The 25,851-nt window shown below is 41.9% G+C and overlaps 1 protein-coding gene across 1 annotated transcript in view; it reads left to right on the forward strand.

Moving 5' to 3' along the window:
• Nucleotides 1-370: 370 nt before the first annotated feature.
• ITSN2 (intersectin 2) overlaps nucleotides 371-25,851 on the forward strand; it is a 337,021-nt gene continuing 311,540 nt past the window's right edge. The window contains exons 1-5 of the mRNA XM_053709622.1: nucleotides 371-451; nucleotides 663-745; nucleotides 6,529-6,791; nucleotides 8,181-8,330; nucleotides 9,414-9,554. Coding sequence (XP_053565597.1) covers nucleotides 408-451; nucleotides 663-745; nucleotides 6,529-6,791; nucleotides 8,181-8,330; nucleotides 9,414-9,554 — 681 coding nt within the window. The 5' untranslated portion in view covers nucleotides 371-407. The remainder of the gene's footprint in view (nucleotides 452-662; nucleotides 746-6,528; nucleotides 6,792-8,180; nucleotides 8,331-9,413; nucleotides 9,555-25,851) is intronic.

The following is a 25,851-nucleotide window of genomic DNA, read 5'->3' on the forward strand; positions in this document are numbered from 1 at the left end:
AGTATACTGTTTAATAAAGGATACCAAGAGAAATAAGCAAATTTAATAATATAATTCATTTGAAAAGTTGTTTCAAATTAATTTTATGTTCTATCTGAATTTTGAAAATGTAATTTTGAATGTAATGTCCCTTTAAATAACAGAACACTTTAATTGAAATACTGTTCTATGGGTTCTGGCACTTATTGAAGCGCATTGAGATGGCACCAGCTACTAGATCCAATAAAAAATATTCTCATTCACATTATTCTGTTTATACTAAACTTTTTAAGCTTATCTTGTATTCACATCCCTTAGTAACGGAAGCTAAACTTCCCACAAAACACTGATAAAAAAAACAGTCAGCAATGCTAGTTTTACTGTCCTTGTGTTGTCAGCAAGTTAGAACAATTAGTAGCTGCTCTAACATGGGCTGTACTTGGGTTATGAGGAAGGTAACTCTGTCTTTCAAGTAAGTATCTACAATTCCAATGGAATTCACTATTTGTATTTGTGTCTTTGTAGCCAAGTTGCTGAAACAATATACGTAGTAATAGGGAGGGGAGTTCTTTGCTAGCAAAGTGGTAAATATTATGTTATTGTGGGCGTTGTACTTTTTTGCCAAATACTTAAATTAATTATTGCTATGCTCATTAATAGTTGTTGCTATATCTTTCCCTCAGTGGTAACGGAGATGCTGTTAATGGAACTCCCCCTTCATACCAGAGAATGCACGAGGAGGAGCCACCACAAAAAAAGACAGCAGGTGAAACTTAACAGATTCTTTGTTAAAGCTGCTTAATGCAACAGGAATCAGTGTCATAAACCTAAAGTTTTTTTTTTCCCCTAATATTCTTCCTTTTATACTCACCATGTTCTGGCATGACATTTACCCAACAGATGTTTCATATTATAAATACTGATTGCAGGAATATACACACAAACCTACCTGTCCAGGGATTTAAAGGAAGATATAATGTATACTGATATTAAAGGGATAGTCAACACCAAAATTGTTATTGTTTAAAAAAGATGAACAGCTAACCCCTTTACTACACATTCCCCAGCTTTGCACAAACAACATTGTTATTTTAATATACTCAATAACATTTAAACTTCTGTCTATTTCTAATTTATTAACTTTTAACAACAAGACACTGTTAATTCATGTGAGCCAAATAGATACCATTGTGCTCACTCCCGTGGAGTTGTGCAGAACACAGCACTACTTGGATAAAATGCAAGTTAATAGATAATAAATAAAAAGCCCTGAAATAAGGGGTTTGTCTGCAGAGGCTTAGAAACAAGGTAACCACAGAGGTAAAAAGTACAGTATATTAATATAACCATTTAGGCTGTGTAAAACTGGGGAATTGATAATAAAGGCATTATCTATCTTTTTAAACAATAAAAATTAGACTGTCCCTTTAAAGGTCCCGCTTTCCACAGTTCATCAAACCCTAAGACTCAGCTGTGTGACTGCCGTTGCTGATTGGCTCAACAGCTAGGTCTGCTTTAAACCAGCATTGTTCTGCCGCTCCTGAGTCGCACTTTGCAGGGGTAAAACACACAGACTTGCACGGTTGATAGTGCTAAAATGACAAGCTCGAAGGAATCAAAGCATGTCATCTTTGCACTACAATGTCCCTTTAAGGACTGTGTATACATTTTTACTGTACGACTTAGAGGACCTATTTTCAGTTGCACAGTTTTTTTTTTTATTATTTATTTATTATTCAACACTCAATACAGAAAAAAGAAAAACAGACTTACGTTTGTCATATAGTAACACAACCAGTCATTCTTCACCTTTCGTCCCAGGAGGGTAGTACTCTTCGACATGGGACAGGAGTTTTAAGTAATCCTATCAGCCTCTGTAAGGGCTTGGATGAAAGTTAGAGTCTGGAGATGCAGGGAGAGTCTTTCTGCGAAACCATCCCGACTCATGTTAACAGCTCCTCAAGCAATCAGCGTTGTCGAACTTTGCTCCGCTGCCTGCTTTATTTTCTCAAGTCCATGGTGGAGGCGATGCTACTATCCGTCACACTTGAAGGGCCGTGTTCCTGTTCCACGGCGTAGATTCCTGTAAGATTGTTTCATTTTACTTTCTTCGTGAATGTACTGTAATTCAGATGTTTCCCCGAGAGGCTACCACCTTGCGGGTCTAACTTAACATAAGGGTCTCAGTGAGTCGCCTTTAGTATCTTTGAATCAAGGGATATTATGTGATTCAACCTGCTTATGTGTGGTGTTAATCGGGCTCATGGCTTGTAGCATTAAGGCCTCTGGAAGTGACGCAACCTTATGGTTGGGCGCGCTTTTTGGGACTGTATGGTTCACCTTGTGTCCGGGCATGATTACGTCCATCTTCAATTTCCGCATTCCTGATGGTGTGGCAAAGGAGAAATTCTAGTCCGCAGGGGTCTGGTCCATAGGAGGTGGTGAGTGCCCCAGCCATTGTGGGTGTCGGGTGCCATTTAGTTTTACTTCTTTTGTCGATATTTGCATATCCTCTATCCAGTTGTGGAGGATTCTGATGCTGAGACTGTTTGAATTTCAGATTCAGTTATGGATGATTCTGATACTGAGACTGTTTTAGTTTTAATTTGATTCTGTGTCCGGTGTCAAATCCGGATTGGCCTCGTTGACACATGTCAACCAGTTATGTTCTATATGCCATATGAGAGCGCCTTGTTCCTCGGGCTCCGGGTATCAAGGGATAGCTGAGCCATCCGCCTCTGGGTGTCCCGTCCTCCGAGAGGCGAGTTTCCTACCCCTCCATACTTCTGCACATGCGGGTAACCTAGTTTATGAATATTCCTCCATGCAGGGCAACGTGTTCCCCCCCGGAGGTTGCAGCACGTTTTCACTTCCACGTATTTTTGGCGATTATTCGTCTGCAGAGTCCAGACATTTATTTGTGATTGTGCTCGTGCCCTATTGTCTCGGGTCTCCCGCCTTGGGGAGGGCCTCTACAGTTCCCTGAGGATTTAACTGTCCCCGAGTGTTGCTCCTTTCGTTACAGAATTGCGCGCCTTCAGTTATTAAATGACCCTATTCTTATCGGATACGAGAATTTTCAGTCTGCTAATTCGAATGGTGCACCTCATTAGACATGTGGGGATGATGTAATCTCCTGATTGTTATTTTATTGAGATCTTTCCCAGTTTATGGACGATCAGGGCTCCGTTTGGCTGGTCCTGTCGGTAGGCCTGTTTTTACTTGGGCGTTAACCTCTGGGTTGCCTTATATTTTCTTTTTATCCGATAGGATGTCTTTTATTTTGTTTGTTTCCTTCGGGAACCTTCCGGGATTGATACTATTTGTTACTTCTTCAAAGTTGTTTTTGGACATGTTATTCCTATGTTAAAAATGTCTGTATTCCTTTCTTCCCCTCTGAGTGAGGATTTATGCAGCTTGCAGGTTAGGACCCTGGGTGCAGGCTGGTCCTGTTAGGTTCATTCTGTCTTGTGGCTGTTCAGATATGTGGCGCTGTTCTGCTTGGCTGGTCCGGTCGAGGCGCCGATTGCTCAGGTTATATTTTGTTTTACATTTTTCAACTAAGCATTCAAGAAGGACCTTTGGGTCCGTGAAGTTTATAGCCTTCAATCATGGATGACCGGGGCAGTGGAGTTTCCGCTGCGTCACTCTCTCTTACGTCTGATATTATCGGACCCTAGAGTTTCCTCACCACGCAGTGGAGGGTTGGAGGGCTTAGCGCCCTCTTACCACTGTTTGAGCGGTTTGGCCTTTTTTTTTTGAGGCTCTGGATTTGTCCTTTTTGGACTTGGTCTATCAACAGCTACTATGATGAATAGCTGACTAGCATGCAGAAGATTTGCAGTTTGAAACCAGCTGCAGTTCTTTGTACCTTGACTGTGTGCTTGTAAGCTGTTTAAAATGTAACCAGCTGCAGCATATACCGTGTACTGTCTATCTGAGTTATAAGACCTTTTTGGTCTTCTTCAGTTTTCTCCGGGTGAGTTAGATCTCCTTTTAGGGATCTGGGTTCCCGGGAGATGGTTGATCCCTGTGGGGACATTGGGCTTAGCTCGGGGTTCCCCAGAGCTGGGTAGGCTTTGCGCCTTTTCTCCCTGTATCCCTCTGTCTGTATGGAGGTGATGTGGAGACTATCCCTGTCCAAGGAGTTTTGACCCTGAGGTATCCCTTGTTTGGTTGTCCTGTGGCTGTTTTAGAAGTCTACGGCTCCAGGGTCTTAATGCGACTTCTATCGCCTTGCTCCTTGGTGCGTTGGACTTTAGCAAGGGGTGGTTTCTTCCTTCGGTCGGGACTTATGAGTTCTCTCGCTATCCAGATTGATCTGGATTATGCATCCATATCCCTTGTGTCAGTTTTTTTGTCAGACCCGGTGTTCATTTCTTATTTGTCAGACCCGGTGTTCAGGTATTGTTTGATTAAACAATTAGATGCCTGGACCTGTTTTCTCCCTGAGGCTTCCAGTTGCTGAGGCTTCACTCTGCGTTTTTCCTTGTGGACCCAGCTATGGGTTGTTACTGAAATCTTAGGCCTAAAGGCTGATTTGTGGTTCCCCGGAACTGGGAACTTGGACAATGTCCTTTACTCAATCTGCCTGACCTGGTCATGGTTGGCCAGGTTTTTCGGAGTGTCTGTTACTCCTTAGGCTTGATCGCCTTAGGGTTGAATTCCCTAGGTCAGCTTGCTAGGGTAACCCTTGGATTCACTGCTCTGCAGGCGAATGGGTTTGCAGTGTTTCTGCTGCATCCATTACACAGGGGATCTGTGTTGGCAAGCTACTTTTAGGGGGGGGTCCTTTCCAAGGACATCTGTGTTGGGGATTGATTTCTCCTTAGCCGATGGTTTTGTGCCTTGAGGACAAATGTTGCCCTTCTGGCTACATCCTTTTTCTTAAGGGGTTGTTCTCCTTCTTATGGAGATGTAGTCCCTTTTGTGGGGCTTCTCCTGGATTCAGGAGGGTTGGAACTGTGGGTTATCTTTCGGAGAGGGGTGTCTCTCTGGGTTGTTATGTTCCATCTGGAGTTTTACTGGCTCCAAGTGAGACTTTCTTGGGCCTTTTTGCTAGATCCTTTGGGTCTACGGCCTTGTTGTCTGTTTTAGGAGTCGGGTTGTACCTGGGCCATTCTTCCGCTCGTTTTTGAGCTGGTTTCGGGGTTCTTCTGCTCCCCTGTGCTGATGCTGGGTTGGTCTAGCTGGATGTGGGTTCTGAGAGACGTTGTCATTTTCAGGATCTAGGTGGGCTTAGTTGCTAGCTCCCTAGAGTTACAGGCAGAGGGTCCAGGATTGCACCTTCTCCGGGCTCTGAGAGTACCCACTTTGCAATAAAATGTGGCCTTTTTTAAAAAAAAAAAATAAACCACTTTTTCTGTAGTGTAGCTGCCCCCCCATACCCTCCCCTCCCAGATCCCTTTTTCATATTTATTTCTCCCTCCTCTGCCACCCACCACCTTCTCCCATCGCTTACATTTTAATATGTGGCCAGATCGCGGGCGTGCACGCGCATTTGACCAGCATTTCCCATTGCTGGCCGGAAGACCACCGACCTCCCTGCAGCTGCTCGCACCCACCAACAATCTGCACCAACGCTGGCCGATGCAGAGAGGGCCACAAAGTGTCCCTCTCTGCATCGGTGTGCCAAAAAAGGTATTGCAGTGATGACTCAATATGAGGCATCACAGCAATACCTTGAAAGCGGCTGGAAGCGATCAGGATCGCTTCCAGTCGCTTTAAATCCCTAACAACGAACAGGGTACGCCGCAGGTCTTTAAAGACCAGTTTGTGTATGATGTACCCTGTACGACGTGTGTCGTTAAGGGGTTAACATGTATATAAAGTTCTGTATAATGGTAATAATAAAATAGATTATTTTTTTTCATTCTTCAGGAAGAGCATACCATTTTAACTAATATTACTTCTATTATCTGATTAGATTTGTCCGTTTTGTATCCTTTGTTAAAAGGCATACCTAGGTAGGCTCAGGAGCAGCAATGCACTACTGGGAGCTTGCTGCTGATTGGTGGCTGCACGCATATGCCTCTTGTCATTGGCTCACCAATCTGTACACCTATCTCCCAGAGTGTTTTGCTGCTCCTTCAACAAAGGACATCAAGAGAATGAGGCAAATTTGATAATAGAAGTAAATTTGAAAGTTGTTTACAATTGTATGGTCTATCACGATAGCACTTTTTTAAGTTTCATTCCCCTTTAAGTATTTTAGAGCAATCCTTTTCATATACTGTATGTAATGAATAAATGAATAATACATATGTAAAAGTAAAGTTATTTCATTTTAGCCCTTAATGTCAAGGCTAATAAAAATCAGTTTGTGTAAAAGTCCAATGTTGCTGGGATTAAGCCATTTTAGTAGACTCCAGTGAAACCCCAATTTGAAGAAGATTAAAATAGTAAATGATATAAATTGGAAAACCTATACATAATGAAAAAGTCTAAATATATTTTTAGATTGCCCAGAGTACTAGTTTAGTTTTTCCCCCTCAGTCTATAACTCCCCCCCCCCCCCCCAAGAATCCAACTACATTTTCTTTGTTGCAGTGACGTTTGAGGAGAAAAGAAAGGAAAACATGGATCGAGGAAACGTGGAGTTGGAGAAGAGGCGGCAGATGCTCCTAGAACAGCAGCAAAGAGAGGCAGAACGGAAAGCTCAGAAAGAGAGAGAGGAGCACGAGAGGCGTGAGCGAGAGCGTCAGGAACAGGAGCGTAAAAAGCAGCTGGAACAGGAAAGGCGCATGGAGAAGCAGCGGGAACTGGAGAGGCAGAGAGAGGAAGAGAAGAGGAAAGAAATAGAGAGACGAGAGGTCTGTCAGGGAATCTACTTAGTATTTTCTTTATGTCATCTAAATTTCTAATAAAATACTCTCTTAGTGGCCACTATTATAAATGTAAGGTTTATTAAATACAGAAAGAAAACACTTTATCTAAACTGCTTGGGACTGGAAAAGATTTGGATTTCAGAATAGAATGGATTTTTGAATATTTGAATCTTTAAAATGGGACAGTCTGGAGAAGGGATGGGACTAACTGTAAACAAGAATATTTACATATCCTAGTACAGCTTATACATGCAGCCTAAAGGTAGTTTTATATACATGGTACGCTCAGAAAGATAGTACAGTACAATAGACTATTATTTGCATTTTATAACACAAAAAACCCAAAGACACGTAGAGAAGATTGTAACTTAGTCATTTATGATAATTTTATTTTGACAAAAAAATATTAATTAAAATGTTTGGATTTTAGAATTCCGGATTTGGGGAATTGTACCTCTGTTGTATATCTTTGTAAAGTAATCTGTGTCCTTATATAGGTCACTCTTTAAAATTTCAATTATTTTTATTTGTTTTGTTTTTATTTCAATAAACATCACATTATTGACAAAGCAGCTTATTACTTTTAGCATATTTCAATGAAGTATTTTTGCATCATATTTGTTTTTTCAATAAAACTTTTGTAAAAAGTTGCACATCCCTACCAATCAGTGGCTGCGTTCTGCTCAGGAGCTCCAGTGCTTGTAGCATTGAAGTATCACTTTACCTATGTGTTAAACCTCTTGGTGAAAGTTACACACATAGGGCCTGATTCTTTAAAGCTCTCTGTTCCGGTGAGATTATCTAATATGTTTTGTCAGAATTGTGCAGCAAATTTTAGCTTGAGAGCTGTTTATCTCGCTATTCGTGGCTCTATATATTGCTCAAATTTTGTGGGATTTCTCTCCACGCTGAAGAGGTTTTGCTAATCAGGCCCGTATGTTTCCATAGTGAGTAATTACATGAAGAATCAATGATATTTGTAGTGCAGTGCCCCTTTAATATTTAGCTTTTTTGCCTTTGTAAATAAAGTGTTGCATATTACTCATTACAATTATACACTTTCAGCCTTCTCTCCCTTTGTTTAGAACACATAGACTTTGTCAAATGAGTTTCCCACAACAGCTGCAGCTGGCTCGCCACCCTCTATAGACTCAAGGAACAGCTTGTATTTTTATTGTCTTATTGTCATAGTGTTTGTTTTTGGCAAAGATTAAAAACAAATTATTCTTGGTATTATGCTGGAACATTTGTGATGGATTCGAACATTTTTAAAAGCCCTTCCTTAATATAACTTTTTCTTTGAATGTATGTAAATATTCTGTTTATTGCGTTTGTCAGTGGAAATGGATATTTAACTGTCTTTTGCTCCCTCAGGCAGCCAAGCAAGAAATGGAACGGCAGCGGCAACAGGAGCTAGAGAGGATACGGCGGCAGGAGCTGTTCAGTCAGAGGAATAGAGAACAGGAGGAGATTATAAAGTTAAAGTCCAAGAAAAAGAGTTTACAGCTGGAGTTAGAAGCACTGGTAGGCATCACATACTGCAGGTTCAATCATTGCATATTGTGTAAGGAAAGAAATAGCCTCTGAACTCTTTCAGGATAACACTAGTACCTTCATTAAACAGGTGCCAGTATTATTTATTTATACTGTTGGACTCAGGTTGCACTAGGAGCCTTAATCACAACCTCCACTCTACAATTTACCCAAAAGTGCCCCACTGCACTTAAAGACAAAATTGGAATCTGCAGGGATGTATTTCTCTTTTGCATAGAAACATGCATCTAATCAAAGTTATAGCTGTTTCAAAAGTGTATCTAAGTATGTACCGTGCATCAGCATTTTAAACACAACACTTGCTCAGAGAGCCTAAGGTGCTTAAGGTGCTTGTAGCATCTGGTAATGACTAAATATGTCCATTGCTAACATGATACAAGCCCCACTGGAGCTCTGAGCAGCTGCAGTATGCTGGTGCACTGATATCTAGCTATGCTTCACATGCACGTGCAGAGAAAAATGCTTACACTTTAAAGGAACATTGTAGTGCTAACATTACATGTCCTAATTAATTTTTCCATGTCAATTTAGTACTTCAGACTCTGCAAGTCTGTGTTTAACCCCTGAAATTTAACCTCTGAAATGGATTAAACACATAGTTAAAGTACTGCTCATGTGGATACAGCTGGTAAGCCAATCAGCAGTGGCAGTCTCACAGCTCAGTGTAAAGATGGGCCAATTTCTTAACACATTTCCAATACCTGATACAGCTTCAGGTTTCCTTTATATTTCAGATATTTAGTGTTGGTTTAGAATGTTGAATGTAACATTTGAGTGTTAAAATGTTGTGAAATACATTCATTACTCTATCAGTAATTTTTTGACTGTACTCACATGAATCAAAGCCTTACACAGCTTGTGAGTTAAACAGCATTAGTTCAACCCAGTTGTGTTACATATCACCTTTTTTTTAGGGTTTCAAATGTTTGTCTCTTTAGATAGAAATATGACTAATGCAAGAATAATGAAAGTTTAATTTTGACTAGACTGTCCCTTTAAATTTGTCTCTTATATGATACGCTAATGTTCTCTTATGTTTTTGACCTTCTTTAGGATGAAAAACATCAGCAAATCAATTTAAGAGTACAAGATGTGAAAGGCAGAAAACTGATTAAGAAAAATGAGCTGGAGTCTGTTGATAAAAAGTGTGATATGGGGATTATGGAGATAAAACAACTTCAGCAGCAGCTACAGGTAATATGACAAGGCCAAAAGAAAAGAAATGGATTGGTTTGCTGTAAATCAGATATATCCATTATTAGAACATTTTGTATTTATTTTGAACAATTTAAAAATTAAACTGACTCACAGGTGTTTGATTTTTGGACATTTGGGACAACAAGAGGGCTGCTTTTGTTTGGGACACCGTTCCGTAATAAAAAATAGAATATGGTCTTAAACAAGTATCTACAATTAAACTGTGTTCTCTTTAAATCTGATGAAACCCACCAAGTCTAACGGTTTACCTTCCCCTCACCTTTGGAGCCTTTCTGATTTTAAAACTTTTTGTAAAACTCTTTTGGAATCCTCTGTTGCAGAGGGCTATTTGTATTAATAAGTCGGCTAGATGTCAGATTCATCTTAAAGGACCACTCAATGCAGTATAATTGCACAATTAACACGTGAATAAGAAAAAGATAAAGCAATAACACAAACTCTGAATTTCAAATTGGCAGTAAAAAATGTTTTCCAGCTAATTTGATAATGCAAGTAAATTGGAAAGTGTCTTGAAACTGCTGCTCTTTCTGAATCATAAAGGTTTATTTTGACTTGAGTGTCCCTTTAAAGAAGAGGCCAGTAAAGTTTTGCCCACATCAGCATTATCAGCAGAGAACATGATTAGAATTTCTAATTAAGGGAATAGATTTTAAGAGGGTTCAACAAATAGCCTTGAGGTTGTAGTACAAGTGAAAGAGAACAAAGCTCCAGGCACAGACGGCTTCAAATGTACTTTCTATAAATAACTGAACCAGTTACTGTTCCCAGTCTTGCTGTGTGTCTTTTAGGATACTAGTTTGTTGGGATGGTTTTTGTGAAGAATCCTTGAAGGCCACAATCCTAACCATCCCAATGCCGGGGGAAATTCAGCAGTTCTTTGGCAGTTATCGCACTATTTGATGAGTATCTTTTCTCCAACATAGGTGTGTCCGGTCCACGGCGTCATCCTTACTTGTGGGATATTCTCTTCCCCAACAGGAAATGGCAAAGAGCCCAGCAAAGCTGGTCACATGATCCCTCCTAGGCTCCGCCTTCCCCAGTCATTCTCTTTGCCGTTGTACAGGCAACATCTCCACGGAGATGGCTTAGAGTTTTTTAGTGTTTAACTGTAGTTTTTATTATTCAATCAAGAGTTTGTTATTTTAAAATAGTGCTGGTATGTACTATTTACTCTGAAACAGAAAAGAGATGAAGATTTCTGTTTGTAAGAGGAAAATGATTTTAGCAACCGTTACTAAAATCGATGGCTGTTTCCACACAGGACTGTTGAGAGGAATTAACTTCAGTTGGGGGAACAGTGAGCAGACTTTTACTGCTTGAGGTATGACACATTCTAACAAGACGATGTAATGCTGGAAGCTGTCATTTTCCCTATGGGATCCGGTAAGCCATTTTTATTACAGAAAGAAAAAAAGGGCTTCACAAGGGCTTTTAAGACTGTAGACATTTTCTGGGCTAAATCGATTTATATATAAGCATATTTTATACTCCATAGCCTTGAGGAATTATTTTAATCTTGGGAATTATGTAAAATAACCGGCAGGCACTGTATTGGACACCTTATTCTCTAGGGGCTTTCCCTAATCATAGGCAGAGTCTCATTTTCGCGCCTGTATTGCGCACTTGTTTTTGAGAAGCATGACATGCAGATGCATGTGTGAGGAGCTCTGATACATAGAAAAGACTTTCTGAAGGCGTCATTTGGTATCGTATTCCCCTTTGGGCTTGGTTGGGTCTCAGCAAAGCAGATACCAGGGACTGTAAAGGGGTTAAATATAAAAACGGCTCCGGTTCCGTTATTTTAAGGGTTAAAGCTTCCAAATTTGGTGTGCAATACTTTTAAGGCTTTTAGACACTGTGGTGAAATTTTGGTGAATTTTGAACAATTCCTTCATACTTTTTCGCAATTGCAGTAATAAAGTGTGTTCAGTTTAAAATTTAAAGTGACAGTAACGTTTTATTTTAAAACGTTTTTTGTACTTTGTTATCAAGTTTTTGCCTGTTTAACATGTCTGAACTACCAGATAGACTGTGTTCTGAATGTGGGGAAGCCAAGGTTCCTTCTCATTTAAATAGATGTGATTTATGTGACACAAAATTTAGAGAAAATGATGCCCAAGATGATTCCTCAAGTGAGGGGAGTAAGCATGGTACTGCATCATCCCCTCCTTCGTCTACACCAGTCTTGCCCACACAGGAGGCCCCTAGTACATCTAGCACGCCAATACTCCTTACTATGCAACAATTAACGGCTGTAATGGATAATTCTATCAAAAACATTTTAGCCAAAATGCCCACTTATCAGCGAAAGCGCGACTGCTCTGTTTTAGAAAATACTGAAGAGCATGAGGACGCTGATGATATTGGTTCTGAAGGGCCCCTACACCAGTCTGAGGGGGCCAGGGAGGTTTTGTCTGAGGGAGAAATTTCAGATTCAGGGAAAATTTCTCAACAAGCTGAACCTGATGTGATTACATTTAAATTTAAATTGGAACATCTCCGCGCTCTGCTTAAGGAGGTGTTATCCACTCTGGATGATTGTGAGAATTTGGTCATTCCAGAGAAACTATGTAAAATGGACAAGTTCCTAGAGGTCCCGGGGCCCCCCGAAGCTTTTCCTATACCCAAGCGGGTGGCGGACATTGTAAATAAAGAATGGGAAAGGCCCGGTATACCTTTCGTCCCTCCCCCCATATTTAAAAAATTGTTTCCTATGGTCGACCCCAGAAAGGACTTATGGCAGACAGTCCCCAAGGTCGAGGGGGCGGTTTCTACTCTAAACAAACGCACCACTATACCCATAGAAGATAGTTGTGCTTTCAAAGATCCTATGGATAAAAAATTAGAAGGTTTGCTTAAAAAGATGTTTGTTCAGCAAGGTTACCTTCTACAACCAATTTCATGCATTGTTCCTGTCACTACAGCCGCGTGTTTCTGCTTCGATGAGCTAGAAAAGGCGATCAATAATAATTCTTCTTCTTATGAGGAGATTATGGACAGAATTCGTGCTCTCAAATTGGCTAATTCTTTCACCCTAGACGCCACTTTGCAATTGGCTAGGTTAGCGGCGAAAAATTCTGGTTTTGCTATTGTGGCGCGCAGAGCGCTTTGGTTAAAATCTTGGTCAGCGGATGCGTCTTCCAAGAACAAATTGTTTAACATTCCTTTCAAGGGGAAAACGCTGTTTGGCCCTGACTTGAAAGAGATTATCTCTGATATCACTGGGGGCAAGGGCCACGCCCTTCCTCAGGATAGGTCTTTCAAGGCCAAAAATAAACCTAATTTTCGTCCCTTTCGCAGAAACGGACCAGCCCCAAGTGCTACGTCCTCTAAGCAAGAGGGTAATACTTCTCAAGCCAAGCCAGCCTGGAGACCAATGCAAGGCTGGAACAAAGGAAAGCAGGCCAAGAAACCTGCCACTGCTACCAAGACAGCATGAGATGTTGGCCCCCGATCCGGGACCGGATCTGGTGGGGGGCAGACTCTCTCTCTTCGCTCAGGCTTGGGCAAGAGATGTTCTGGATCCTTGGGCGCTAGAAATAGTCTCCCAAGGTTATCTTCTGGAATTCAAGGGGCTTCCCCCAAGGGGGAGGTTCCACAGGTCTCAATTGTCTTCAGACCACATAAAAAAACAGGCATTCTTACATTGTGTAGAAGACCTGTTAAAAATGGGAGTGATTCATCCTGTTCCATTAGGAGAACAAGGGATGGGGTTCTACTCCAATCTGTTCGTAGTTCCCAAAAAAGAGGGAACATTCAGACCAATCTTAGATCTCAAGATCCTAAACAAGTTTCTCAAGGTTCCATCGTTCAAAATGGAAACCATTCGAACTATTCTTCCTTCCATCCAGGAAGGTCAATTCATGACCACGGTGGATTTAAAGGATGCGTATCTACATATTCCTATCCACAAGGAACATCATCGGTTCCTAAGGTTCGCATTCCTGGACAAGCATTACCAGTTTGTGGCACTTCCGTTCGGATTAGCCACTGCTCCAAGGATTTTCACAAAGGTACTAGGGTCCCTTCTAGCGGTGCTAAGACCAAGGGGCATTGCAGTAGTACCTTACTTGGACGACATTCTGATTCAAGCGTCGTCCCTTCCTCAAGCAAAGGCTCACACGGACATTGTCCTGGCCTTTCTCAGATCTCACGGGTGGAAAGTGAACGCAGAAAAAAGTTCTCTGTCTCCGTCAACAAGGGTTCCCTTCTTGGGAACAATAATAGACTCCTTAGAAATGAGGATTTTTCTGACAGAGGCCAGAAAATCAAAACTTCTGAACTCTTGTCAAATACTTCATTCTGTTCCTCTTCCTTCCATAGCGCAGTGCATGGAAGTAATAGGTTTGATGGTAGCGGCAATGGACATAGTTCCTTTTGCACGCATTCATCTAAGACCATTACAACTGTGCATGCTCAGTCAGTGGAATGGGGACTATACAGACTTGTCTCCGACGATACAAGTAAATCAGAGGACCAGAGATTCACTCCGTTGGTGGCTGTCCCTGGACAACCTGTCACAGGGGATGAGCTTCCGCAGACCAGAGTGGGTCATTGTCACGACCGACGCCAGTCTGGTGGGCTGGGGCGCGGTCTGGGGACCCCTGAAAGCTCAGGGTCTTTGGTCTCGGGAAGAATCTCTTCTACCGATAAATATTCTGGAACTGAGAGCGATACTCAATGCTCTCAAGGCTTGGCCTCAGCTAGCAAAGGCCAAGTTCATACGGTTTCAATCAGACAACATGACGACTGTTGCGTACATCAACCATCAGGGGGGAACAAGGAGTTCCCTGGCGATGGAAGAAGTGACCAAAATCATTCAATGGGCGAAGACTCACTCCTGCCACTTGTCTGCAATCCACATCCCAGGAGTGGAAAATTGGGAAGCGGATTTTCTGAGTCGTCAGACATTTCATCCGGGGGAGTGGGAACTCCATCCGGAAATCTTTGCCCAAATCACTCAATTGTGGGGCATTCCAGACATGGATCTGATGGCCTCTCGTCAGAACTTCAAGGTTCCTTGCTACGGGTCCAGATCCAGGGATCCCAAGGCGACTCTAGTAGATGCACTAGTAGCACCTTGGACCTTCAAACTAGCTTATGTATTCCCGCCGTTTCCTCTCATCCCCAGGCTGGTAGCCAGGATCAATCAGGAGAGAGCATCGGTGATCTTGATAGCTCCTGCGTGGCCACGCAGGACTTGGTATGCAGACCTGGTGAATATGTCATCGGCTCCACCATGGAAGCTACCTTTGAGACGAGACCTTCTTGTTCAAGGTCCGTTCGAACATCCGAATCTGGTCTCACTCCAACTGACTGCTTGGAGATTGAACGCTTGATCTTATCAAAGCGAGGGTTCTCAGATTCTGTCATTGATACTCTTGTTCAGGCCAGAAAGCCTGTAACTAGAAAAATTTACCACAAAATATGGAAAAAATATATCTGTTGGTGTGAATCTAAAGGATTCCCTTGGGACAAGGTAAAAATTCCTAAGATTCTATCCTTCCTTCAAGAGGGTTTGGAGAAAGGATTATTCTGCTAGAAGAGTTTCAGAATTATCTGCTCTGCAGTGTTCTCCTCCTTATCTGGTGTTCCATGCAGATAAGGTGGTTTTACGTACTAAACCTGGTTTTCTTCCGAAAGTTGTTTCTAACAAAAACATTAACCAGGAGATAGTCGTGCCTTCTTTGTGTCCGAATCCAGTTTTAAAGAAGGAACGTTTGTTGCACAATTTGGATGTTGTTCGTGCTCTAAAATTCTATTTAGATGCTACAAAGGATTTTAGACAAACATCTTCCTTATTTGTTGTTTATTCTGGTAAAAGGAGAGGTCAAAAAGCAACTTCTACCTCTCTCTCTTTTTGGATTAAAAGCATCATCAGATTGGCTTACGAGACTGCCGGACGGCAGCCTCCTGAAAGAATCACAGCTCATTCCACTAGGGCTGTGGCTTCCACATGGGCCTTCAAGAACGAGGCTTCTGTTGATCAGATATGTAGGGCAGCGACTTGGTCTTCACTGCACACTTTTACTAAATTTTACAAGTTTGATACTTTTGCTTCTTCTGAGGCTATTTTTGGGAGAAAGGTTTTGCAAGCCGTGGTGCCTTCCATCTAGGTGACCTGATTTGCTCCCTCCCTTCATCCTTGTCCTAAAGCTTTGGTATTGGTTCCCACAAGTAAGGATGACGCCGTGGACCGGACACACCTATGTTGGAGAAAACAGAATTTATGTTTACCTGATAAATTACTTTCTCCAACGGTGTGTCCGGTCCACGGCCCGCCCTGGTTTTTTAATCAGGTCTGATAATTTATTTTCTTTAACTACAGTCACCACGGTATCATATGGTTTCTCCTATGCAAATATTCCTCCTTTACGTCGGTCGAATGACTGGGGAAGGCGGAGCCTAGGAGGGATCATGTGACCAGCTTTGCTGGGCTCTTTGCCATTTCCTGTTGGGGAAGAGAATATCCCACAAGTAAGGATGACGCCGTGGACCGGACACACCGTTGGAGAAAGTAATTTATCAGGTAAACATAAATTCTGTTTTTTGTACCTTGTTATCAAGTTTATGCCTGTTTAACATGTCTGAACTACCAGATAGACTGTGTTCTGAATGTGGGGAAGCCAAGGCTCCTTCTCATTTAAATAGATGTGATTTATGTGACACAAAATTTAGAGAAAATGATGCCCAAGATGATTCCTCAAGTGAGGGGAGTAAGCATGGTACTGCATCATCCCCTCCTTCGTCTACACCAGTCTTGCCCACACAGGAGGCCCCTAGTACATCTAGTGCGCCAATACTCCTTACTATGCAACAATTAACGGCTGTAATGGATAATTCTATCAAAAACATTTTAGCCAAAATGCCCACTTATCAGCGAAAGCGCGACTGCTCTGTTTTAGAAAATACTGAAGAGCATGAGGACGCTGATGATATTGGTTCTGAAGTGCCCCTACACCAGTCTGAGGGGGCCAGGGAGGTTTTGTCTGAGGGAGAAATTTCAGATTCAGGGAAAATTTCTCAACAAGCTGAACCTGATGTGATTACATTTAAATTTAAATTGGAACATCTCCGCGCTCTGCTTAAGGAGGTGTTATCTACTCTGGATGATTGTGAGAATTTGGTCATTCCAGAGAAACTATGTAAAATGGACAAGTTCCTAGAGGTCCCGGGGCCCCCCGAAGCTTTTCCTATACCCAAGCGGGTGGCGGACATTGTAAATAAAGAATGGGAAAGGCCCGGTATACCTTTTCGTCCCTCCCCCCATATTTAAAAAATTGTTTCCTATGGTCGACCCCAGAAAGGACTTATGGCAGACAGTCCCCAAGGTCGAGGGGGCGGTTTCTACTCTAAACAAACGCACCACTATACCCATAGAAGATAGTTGTGCTTTCAAAGATCCTATGGATAAAAAATTAGAAGGTTTGCTTAAAAAGATGTTTGTTCAGCAAGGTTACCTTCTACAACCAATTTCATGCATTGTTCCTGTCACTACAGCAGCGTGTTTCTGGTTCGATGAACTAGAAAAGGCGCTCAATAATAATTCTTCTTCTTATGAGGAGATTATGGACAGAATTCATGCTCTCAAATTGGCTAATTCTTTCACCCTAGACGCCACTTTGCAATTGGCTAGGTTAGCGGCGAAAAATTCTGGTTTTGCTATTGTGGCGCGCAGAGCGCTTTGGCTAAAATCTTGGTCAGCGGATGCGTCTTCCAAGAACAAATTGCTTAACATTCCTTTCAAGGGGAAAACGCTGTTTGGCCCTGACTTGAAAGAGATTATCTCTGATATCACTGGGGGCAAGGGCCACGCCCTTCCTCAGGATAGGTCTTTCAAGGCCAAAAATAAACCTAATTTTCGTCCCTTTCGCAGAAACGGACCAGCCCCAAGTGCTACGTCCTCTAAGCAAGAGGGTAATACTTCTCAAGCCAAGCCAGCCTGGAGACCAATGCAAGGCTGGAACAAAGGAAAGCAGGCCAAGAAACCTGCCACTGCTACCAAGACAGCATGAGATGTTGGCCCCCGATCCGGGACCGGATCTGGTGGGGGGCAGACTCTCTCTCTTCGCTCAGGCTTGGGCAAGAGATGTTCTGGATCCTTGGGCACTAGAAATAGTCTCCCAAGGTTATCTTCTGGAATTCAAGGGGCTTCCCCCAAGGGGGAGGTTCCACAGGTCTCAATTGTCTTCAGACCACATAAAAAAACAGGCATTCTTACATTGTGTAGAAGATCTGTTAAAAATGGGAGTGATTCATCCTGTTCCATTAGGAGAACAAGGGATGGGGTTCTACTCCAATCTGTTCGTAGTTCCCAAAAAAGAGGGAACATTCAGACCAATCTTAGATCTCAAGATCCTAAACAAGTTTCTCAAGGTTCCATCGTTCAAAATGGAAACCATTCGAACAATTCTTCCTTCCATCCAGGAAGGTCAATTCATGACCACGGTGGATTTAAAGGATGCGTATCTACATATTCCTATCCACAAGGAACATCATCGGTTCCTAAGGTTCGCATTCCTGGACAAGCATTACCAGTTTGTGGCACTTCCGTTCGGATTAGCCACTGCTCCAAGAATTTTCACAAAGGTACTAGGGTCCCTTCTAGCGGTGCTAAGACCAAGGGGCATTGCAGTAGTACCTTACTTGGACGACATTCTGATTCAAGCGTCGTCCCTTCCTCAAGCAAAGGCTCACACGGACATTGTCCTGGCCTTTCTCAGATCTCACGGGTGGAAAGTGAACGTAGAAAAAAGTTCTCTATCTCCGTCAACAAGGGTTCCCTTCTTGGGAACAATAATAGACTCCTTAGAAATGAGGATTTTTCTGACAGAGGCCAGAAAATCAAAACTTCTAAACTCTTGTCAAATACTTCATTCTGTTCCTCTTCCTTCCATAGCGCAGTGCATGGAAGTAATAGGTTTGATGGTAGCGGCAATGGACATAGTTCCTTTTGCGCGAATTCATCTAAGACCATTACAACTGTGCATGCTCAGTCAGTGGAATGGGGACTATACAGACTTGTCTCCGACGATACACGTAGATCAGAGGACCAGAGATTCACTCCGTTGGTGGCTGTCCCTGGACAACCTGTCACAGGGGATGAGCTTCCGCAGACCAGAGTGGGTCATTGTCACGACCGACGCCAGTCTGGTGGGCTGGGGCGCGGTCTGGGGACCCCTGAAAGCTCAGGGTCTTTGGTCTCGGGAAGAATCTCTTCTCCCGATAAATATTCTGGAACTGAGAGCGATATTCAATGCTCTCAAGGCTTGGCCTCAGCTAGCAAAGGCCAAGTTCATACGGTTTCAATCAGACAACATGACGACTGTTGCGTACATCAACCATTAGGGGGGAACAAGGAGTTCCCTGGCGATGGAAGAAGTGACCAAAATCATTCAATGGGCGGAGACTCACTCCTGCCACTTGTCTGCAATCCACATCCCAGGAGTGGAAAATTGGGAAGCGGATTTTCTGAGTCGTCAGACATTTCATCCGGGGGAGTGGGAACTCCATCCGGAAATCTTTGCCCAAATTACTCAATTGTGGGGCATTCCAGACATGGATCTGATGGCCTCTCGTCAGAACTTCAAGGTTCCTTGCTACGGGTCCAGATCCAGGGATCCCAAGGCGACTCTAGTAGATGCACTAGTAGCACCTTGGACCTTCAAACTAGCTTATGTATTCCCGCCGTTTCCTCTCATCCCCAGGCTGGTAGCCAGGATCAATCAGGAGAGGGCATCAGTGATCTTGATAGCTCCTGCGTGGCCACGCAGGACTTGGTATGCAGAACTGGTGAATATGTCATCGGCTCCACCATGGAAGCTACCTTTGAGACGAGACCTTCTTGTTCAAGGTCCGTTCGAACATCCGAATCTGGTCTCACTCCAACTGACTGCTTGGAGATTGAACGCTTGATCTTATCAAAGCGAGGGTTCTCAGATTCTGTCATTGATACTCTTGTTCAGGCCAGAAAGCCTGTAACTAGAAAAATTTACCACAAAATATGGAAAAAATATATCTGTTGGTGTGAATCTAAAGGATTCCCTTGGGACAAGGTAAAAATTCCTAAGATTCTATCCTTTCTTCAAGAAGGTTTGGAGAAAGGATTATCTGCAAGTTCCTTGAAGGGACAGATTTCTGCCTTGTCTGTGTTACTTCACAAAAAGCTGGCAGCTGTGCCAGATGTTCAAGCCTTTGTTCAGGCTCTGGTTAGAATCAAGCCTGTTTACAAACCTTTGACTCCTCCTTGGAGTCTCAATTTAGTTCTTTCAGTTCTTCAGGGGGTTCCGTTTGAACCCTTACATTCCGTTGATATTAAGTTATTATCTTGGAAAGTTTTGTTTTTGGTTGCAATTTCTTCTGCTAGAAGAGTTTCAGAATTATCTGCTCTGCAGTGTTCTCCTCCTTATCTGGTGTTCCATGCAGATAAGGTGGTTTTACGTACTAAACCTGGTTTTCTTCCGAAAGTTGTTTCTAACAGAAACATTAACCAGGAGATAGTCGTGCCTTCTTTGTGTCCGAATCCAGTTTCAAAGAAGGAACGTTTGTTGCACAATTTGGATGTTGTTCGTGCTCTAAAATTCTATTTAGATGCTACAAAGGATTTTAGACAAACATCTTCCTTCCTTGTTTGTTGTTTATTCTGGTAAAAGGAGAGGTCAAAAAGCAACTTCTACCTCTCTCTCTTTTTGGATTAAAAGCATCATCAGATTGGCTTACGAGACTGCCGGACGGCAGCCTCCTGAAAGAATCACAGCTCATTCCACTAGGGCTGTGGCTTCCACATGGGCCTTCAAGAACGAGGCTTCTGTTGATCAGATATGTAAGGCAGCGACTTGGTCTTCACTGCACACTTTTACTAAATTTTACAAGTTTGATACTTTTGCTTCTTCTGAGGCTATTTTTGGGAGAAAGGTTTTGCAAGCCGTGGTGCCTTCCATCTAGGTGACCTGATTTGCTCCCTCCCTTCATCCGTGTCCTAAAGCTTTGGTATTGGTTCCCACAAGTAAGGATGACGCCGTGGACCGGACACACCTATGTTGGAGAAAACAGAATTTATGTTTACCTGATAAATTACTTTCTCCAACGGTGTGTCCGGTCCACGGCCCGCCCTGGTTTTTTAATCAGGTCTGATAATTTATTTTCTTTAACTACAGTCACCACGGTATCATATGGTTTCTCCTATGCAAATATTCCTCCTTTACGTCGGTCGAATGACTGGGGAAGGCGGAGCCTAGGAGGGATCATGTGACCAGCTTTGCTGGGCTCTTTGCCATTTCCTGTTGGGGAAGAGAATATCCCACAAGTAAAGATGACGCCGTGGACCGGACACACCGTTGGAGAAAGTAATTTATCAGGTAAACATAAATTCTGTTTTTTCTGATGTTTGCGAATCTAGGCCATGGCAGATTAATGTATGGGAGCGGGACTTAAATACAATATCCCATTAGAGAAGGAAAGAGGGCTGTTGTTCTTACAAAAAAGCATTGCATTGTGCTAAATTGAGGGAACGCTTATAGACCTCTTGAGATGGTGCCTGACCTCTCTGTGTTTTAAACAGATACAATTAGCCAGCTCTACTCAGTGCTGGAGATGGAGTGGATTTGTGGGCTCTGACTTGCATGTTTGGTGGTCTTCCCTAGACTTGAACGGCCGTGGAAATAAGTATTTTTGTTAAGTAATATGGTATCGCCGATTAAAGCCCTCTTTAATACTGTGGATGATGGGCTCTCCAAGCCACAAGTGATGCTTTTACTTCATATATTTTTGGCTGCCAAGCTTTGTCTGGCCAGGGAGTGGAGAATGCTGGAGCCCCCTCAACAGTGCAAGTTGTCAAAACAATAGATTACACGGATAAGACGGAAAAGAGTGTCACAAGACAAACTTGAACAATATTGGGAGATTTGGGATGTTTGGAGATCTGGAAATTGCTTGGTTCATAGATGGGAAAAACCTGAGTATTGCAGAAGTCTGAATAGATGATTGGATTTGTCTCCTGTATAGTTTTAAGTACAGCTGGGTGACCTGATTAAATGTGTAGTTAGTGGTAGTCTTGAAGAGACTTTGGGTAGTGTTGGGTTTTTTGTATTTTTCTGCACATGCATTCTATTACTTTTCCTCTCCTTTGTACCACTGTGTCCGAGCACTCGTCTTCTCAGTATTTGGTTGAGTGCTGCTGTTTCGAATGTAACAATCTGGAATGAATGGCTAAGTAGCCCAGCTCACCACAAGCCCTTACTGCTAGCACTGAAAGAAAGACACACAGTGTATCAATAAATGCCTGGGGTAAGAGAGCAAAAAGACTAAACTTTGTAGCTGAACTCTCTCAAGTACTTTAATCAGCTACTACACAACAAACAGCAATTGAGTACTAAAATGTAACTGTGAGTTTATAAATGTAAATAACAGAGAAAGGCTAAATAAAAAGTAACTGAGTTTATTAATTCATATAACAGAGAAAGCTTACCTTTGCAAAAGTTTAGTCTCGCTATCCAGACAAATGAAACTTGCATAAAATACTTAAAACAAATCTCCCAACAGCAGAGCAATAGCAAACTAAATCGGACAGTCAGAGCCTCACAGAAATAAAAAAAATGCACAAACACTATACAGATGCAGAATCCAAAAACAAACTAAAATCACACCCAAAGGCAATCCAAACAAAGAGTAAAACAGAAGCTTAGTCAGGAGAAGCAGAAGTCAAACCAGTAAATCTAAAAAGCAATTGCCAGAGCAAGAGCTAACAACAGATTACCCAAAATACACCAGCAACCATATGCTACAAACACAGACAGCCAGATTACGAGTTTTGCGTTATGAGTGGCTCGGTAATAACTTGCAAGTTATTTCCACCGCTCACCTTTAATAGCGCTGCTATTACAGGTTTTCCAAAAACCTGCGTTTGCTGGCAATATAGCAGCGTTGAGCTCAACACCGCACACAAATACCAGCGCTGCTTTTACGTTCTCGTGCACAATTTCCTCATAGACATCAATGGGGAGAGCCGGCTAAAAAAAAAGCCTAACACCTGCAATAATGGAGCGTAAAGCTCTGTAACGCAGCCCCATTGATTCCTATGGTTAAAGAAAATGTATGTTTAATCCTAACACCCTAACATAAACCCTGAGTCTAAACACCCCTAATCTTCCGCCCCCGACATCGCCGACACCTACATTACACTTATTAACCCCTAATCTGCCGCCCCCGACATCGCGCCTACCTACATTACACTTATTAACCCCTAATCTGCTGCCCCAATGTCGTCGCCACCTACATACATTTATTAACCCCTAATCTGCCGCCCCCGACATCGCCGACACCTATGTACACTTATTAACCCCTAATCTGCTGCCCCCTCCCTACAATTATTAACCCCTAATCTGCCGCCCCAATGTAGCCGTCACCTCCCTACACTTATTAACCCCTAATCTGCCGCCCCAATGTAGCCACCACCTCCCTACACTTATTAACCCCTAATTTGCCGCCCCCAATGTCGCCACCACCTACCTACATTTATTAAGCCCTAATCTGCCGCCCCCAATGTCGCTGCCACCTACCTACACTTATTAAGCCCCAATCTGCCGCCCCCAACGTCGTTGTTGCCACTATACTAAAGTTATTAACCCCTAAACCTCTGGCCTCCCACATCATTAACACTAAATAAATATATTAACCCCTAAACCTAACACCCCTAACTTTAATATAATTAAAATAAATCTAAATAAAAATTACTATTATTACCTAAATAATTCCTATTTAACACTAAATACTTACCTACTAACTAATAGTTACATTGTAGCTAGCTTAGGTTTTATTTTTATTTCACATGTAAGTTTGTATTTATTTTAACTATGTAGATTAGTTATTAAATAGTTATTAACTATTTACTAACTACCTAGTTAAAATAAATACAAAGTTACCTGTAAAATAAAACCTAACCTGTCTTACACTAAAACCTAACATTACACTAAAATTAAATAAATTAAATTACAAAAACCATTTATCTAAATTACAAAAAATAATAAACACTAAATTACACAAAATAAAAAAGAAATGATCAAATATTTAAACTAATTACACCTAATCTAATAGCCCTATCAAAATAAAAAAAAAACCCTAACCTACACTAAACTTCCAATGACCCTTAAAAGGGCCTTTTTGCGGGGCATTGCCCCAAAGAAATCGTCTGTTTTACCTGTAAAAAAAAACAACCCCCCAACAGTAAAACCCACCACCCACAAAACCAACCACCCCCCAAATAAAAACCTACCTAAAAAACCTAAGCTCCCCATTGCCCTGAAAAGGGCATTTTGATGGGCATTGCCCTTAAAATGGCATTTAGCTCTTTTACATTGCCCAAAGTCCCTAATCTAAAAATAAAACCCATCCAATAAACTCCTTAAAAAAACCTAACACTAACCCCCGAAGATCCACTTGCAGTTTTTGAAGACCGGACATCCATCCTCATCCAGCCAGGAGAAGTCTCCATCCAAGCGGCAAGAAGTCCTCAACAAAGCCGGGAGAAGTCTTCATCCAAGCGGCAAGAAGTCTTCATCCAAGCTGCAAGAAGTCGTCCTCCAGGCGGGCAGAAGTCTTCATCCAGACGGCATCTTCTATCTTCATCCTTACGACGTGGAGCGGCTCCATCTTCAAGACATCCGGCGCGGAGCATCCTCTTCTTTCACTGGCTATTGAAGAATGAAGTTTCCTTTAAATGACATCATCCAAGATGGCATCCCTTGAATTCCGATTGGCTGATAGAATTTTATCAGCCAATCTGAATTAAAGGGTAAAAAATCCTACTGACTTATGCAATCAGCCAATAGGATTGAGCTTCAATCCTGATTGGAACAGCCAATAGAATGCAAGCTCAATCCAATTGGCTGATTGGATCAGCCAATAGGATTAAAGCTCAATCCTATTAGCTGATTGCATCAGCCAATAGGATTTTTTACCCTTTAATTCCGATTGGCTGATAGAATTCCATCAGCCAATCGGAATTCAAGGGACGCCATCTGGGATGACGTCATTTAAAGGAAACTTCATTCTTCAATAGCAAGAGAAAGAATAGGATGCTCCGCGCCGGATGTCTTGAAGATGGAACCGCTCCGCGTCAGAAGGATGAATCTAGAAGATGTCGTCTGGATGAAGACTTCTGCCCGCCTGGAGGACGACTTCTTGCCGCTTGGATGAAGACTTCTCCCGTCTGGGTGTCCGGTCTTCAAAAACTGTAAGTGGATCTTCGGGGGAATTAGTGTTAGGTTTTTTTAAGGGTTTATTGGGTGGGTTTTATTTTTAAATTAGGGACTTTGGGCAATGTAAAAGAGCTAAATGCCCTTTTAAGGGCAATGCCCATCCAAATGCCCTTTTCAGGGCAATGGGGAGCTTAGGTTTTTTAGGTAGGTTTTTATTTGGGGGGGTTGGTTGTGTGGGTGGTGGGTTTTACTGATGGGGGGGTTGTTTGTATTTTTTTTTTTTACAAGTAAAAAAGCTGATTTCTTTAGGGCAATGCTCCGCAAAAGGCCCCTTTAAAGGCCATTGGCAGTTTAGTGTAGGCTAGGGTTTTTTTTTAATTTTGGGGGGGCTTTTTTATTTTGATAGGGCTATTAGATTAGGTGTAATTATTTTAAATTTTTGATAATTTCTTTTTTATTTTGTGCAATTTAGTGTTTATTATTTTTTGTAATTTCTATAAATGTTTTTTTGTAATTTAATTTATTTAATTTTAGTGTAATGTTAGGTTTTAGTGTAAGACAGGTTAGGTTTTATTTTACAGGTAACTGTATTTATTTTAACTAGGTAGTTAGTAAATAGTTAATAACTATTTAATATCTAATCTGCCTAGTTAAAATAAATACAAACTTACCTGTGAAATAAAAATAAAACCTAAGCTAGCTACATTGTAACTATTAGTTATATTGTAGCTAGCTTAGGTTTTATTTTACAGGTAAGTATTTATTTAGTTTTAAATAGGAATAATTTAGGTATTAATTTTAATTTTTATTTGGAATTATTTTAATTATGTTAAAGTTAGTGGGTGTTAGGGTTAGGTTTCAGGGTTAATAACTTTAGTATAATGGGGGCGACATTGGGGGCAGCAGATTAGGGGTTAATAAGTGTAGTTAGCTTGCTGCGATTTTGGGGGCAGCAGATTTGGGGTTAATAAAGTAATGTAGGTGGCGACGACATTGGGGGCAGCAGAATAGGGGTTAATAATATTTAACTAGTGTTTGTGATGCAGGGGTGCGGCGGTTTAGGGGTTATTATGTTTATT

The sequence above is a fragment of the Bombina bombina genome, chromosome 4 (genome assembly GCF_027579735.1).
Source record: "Bombina bombina isolate aBomBom1 chromosome 4, aBomBom1.pri, whole genome shotgun sequence".
NCBI lineage: Eukaryota > Metazoa > Chordata > Amphibia > Anura > Bombinatoridae > Bombina > Bombina bombina.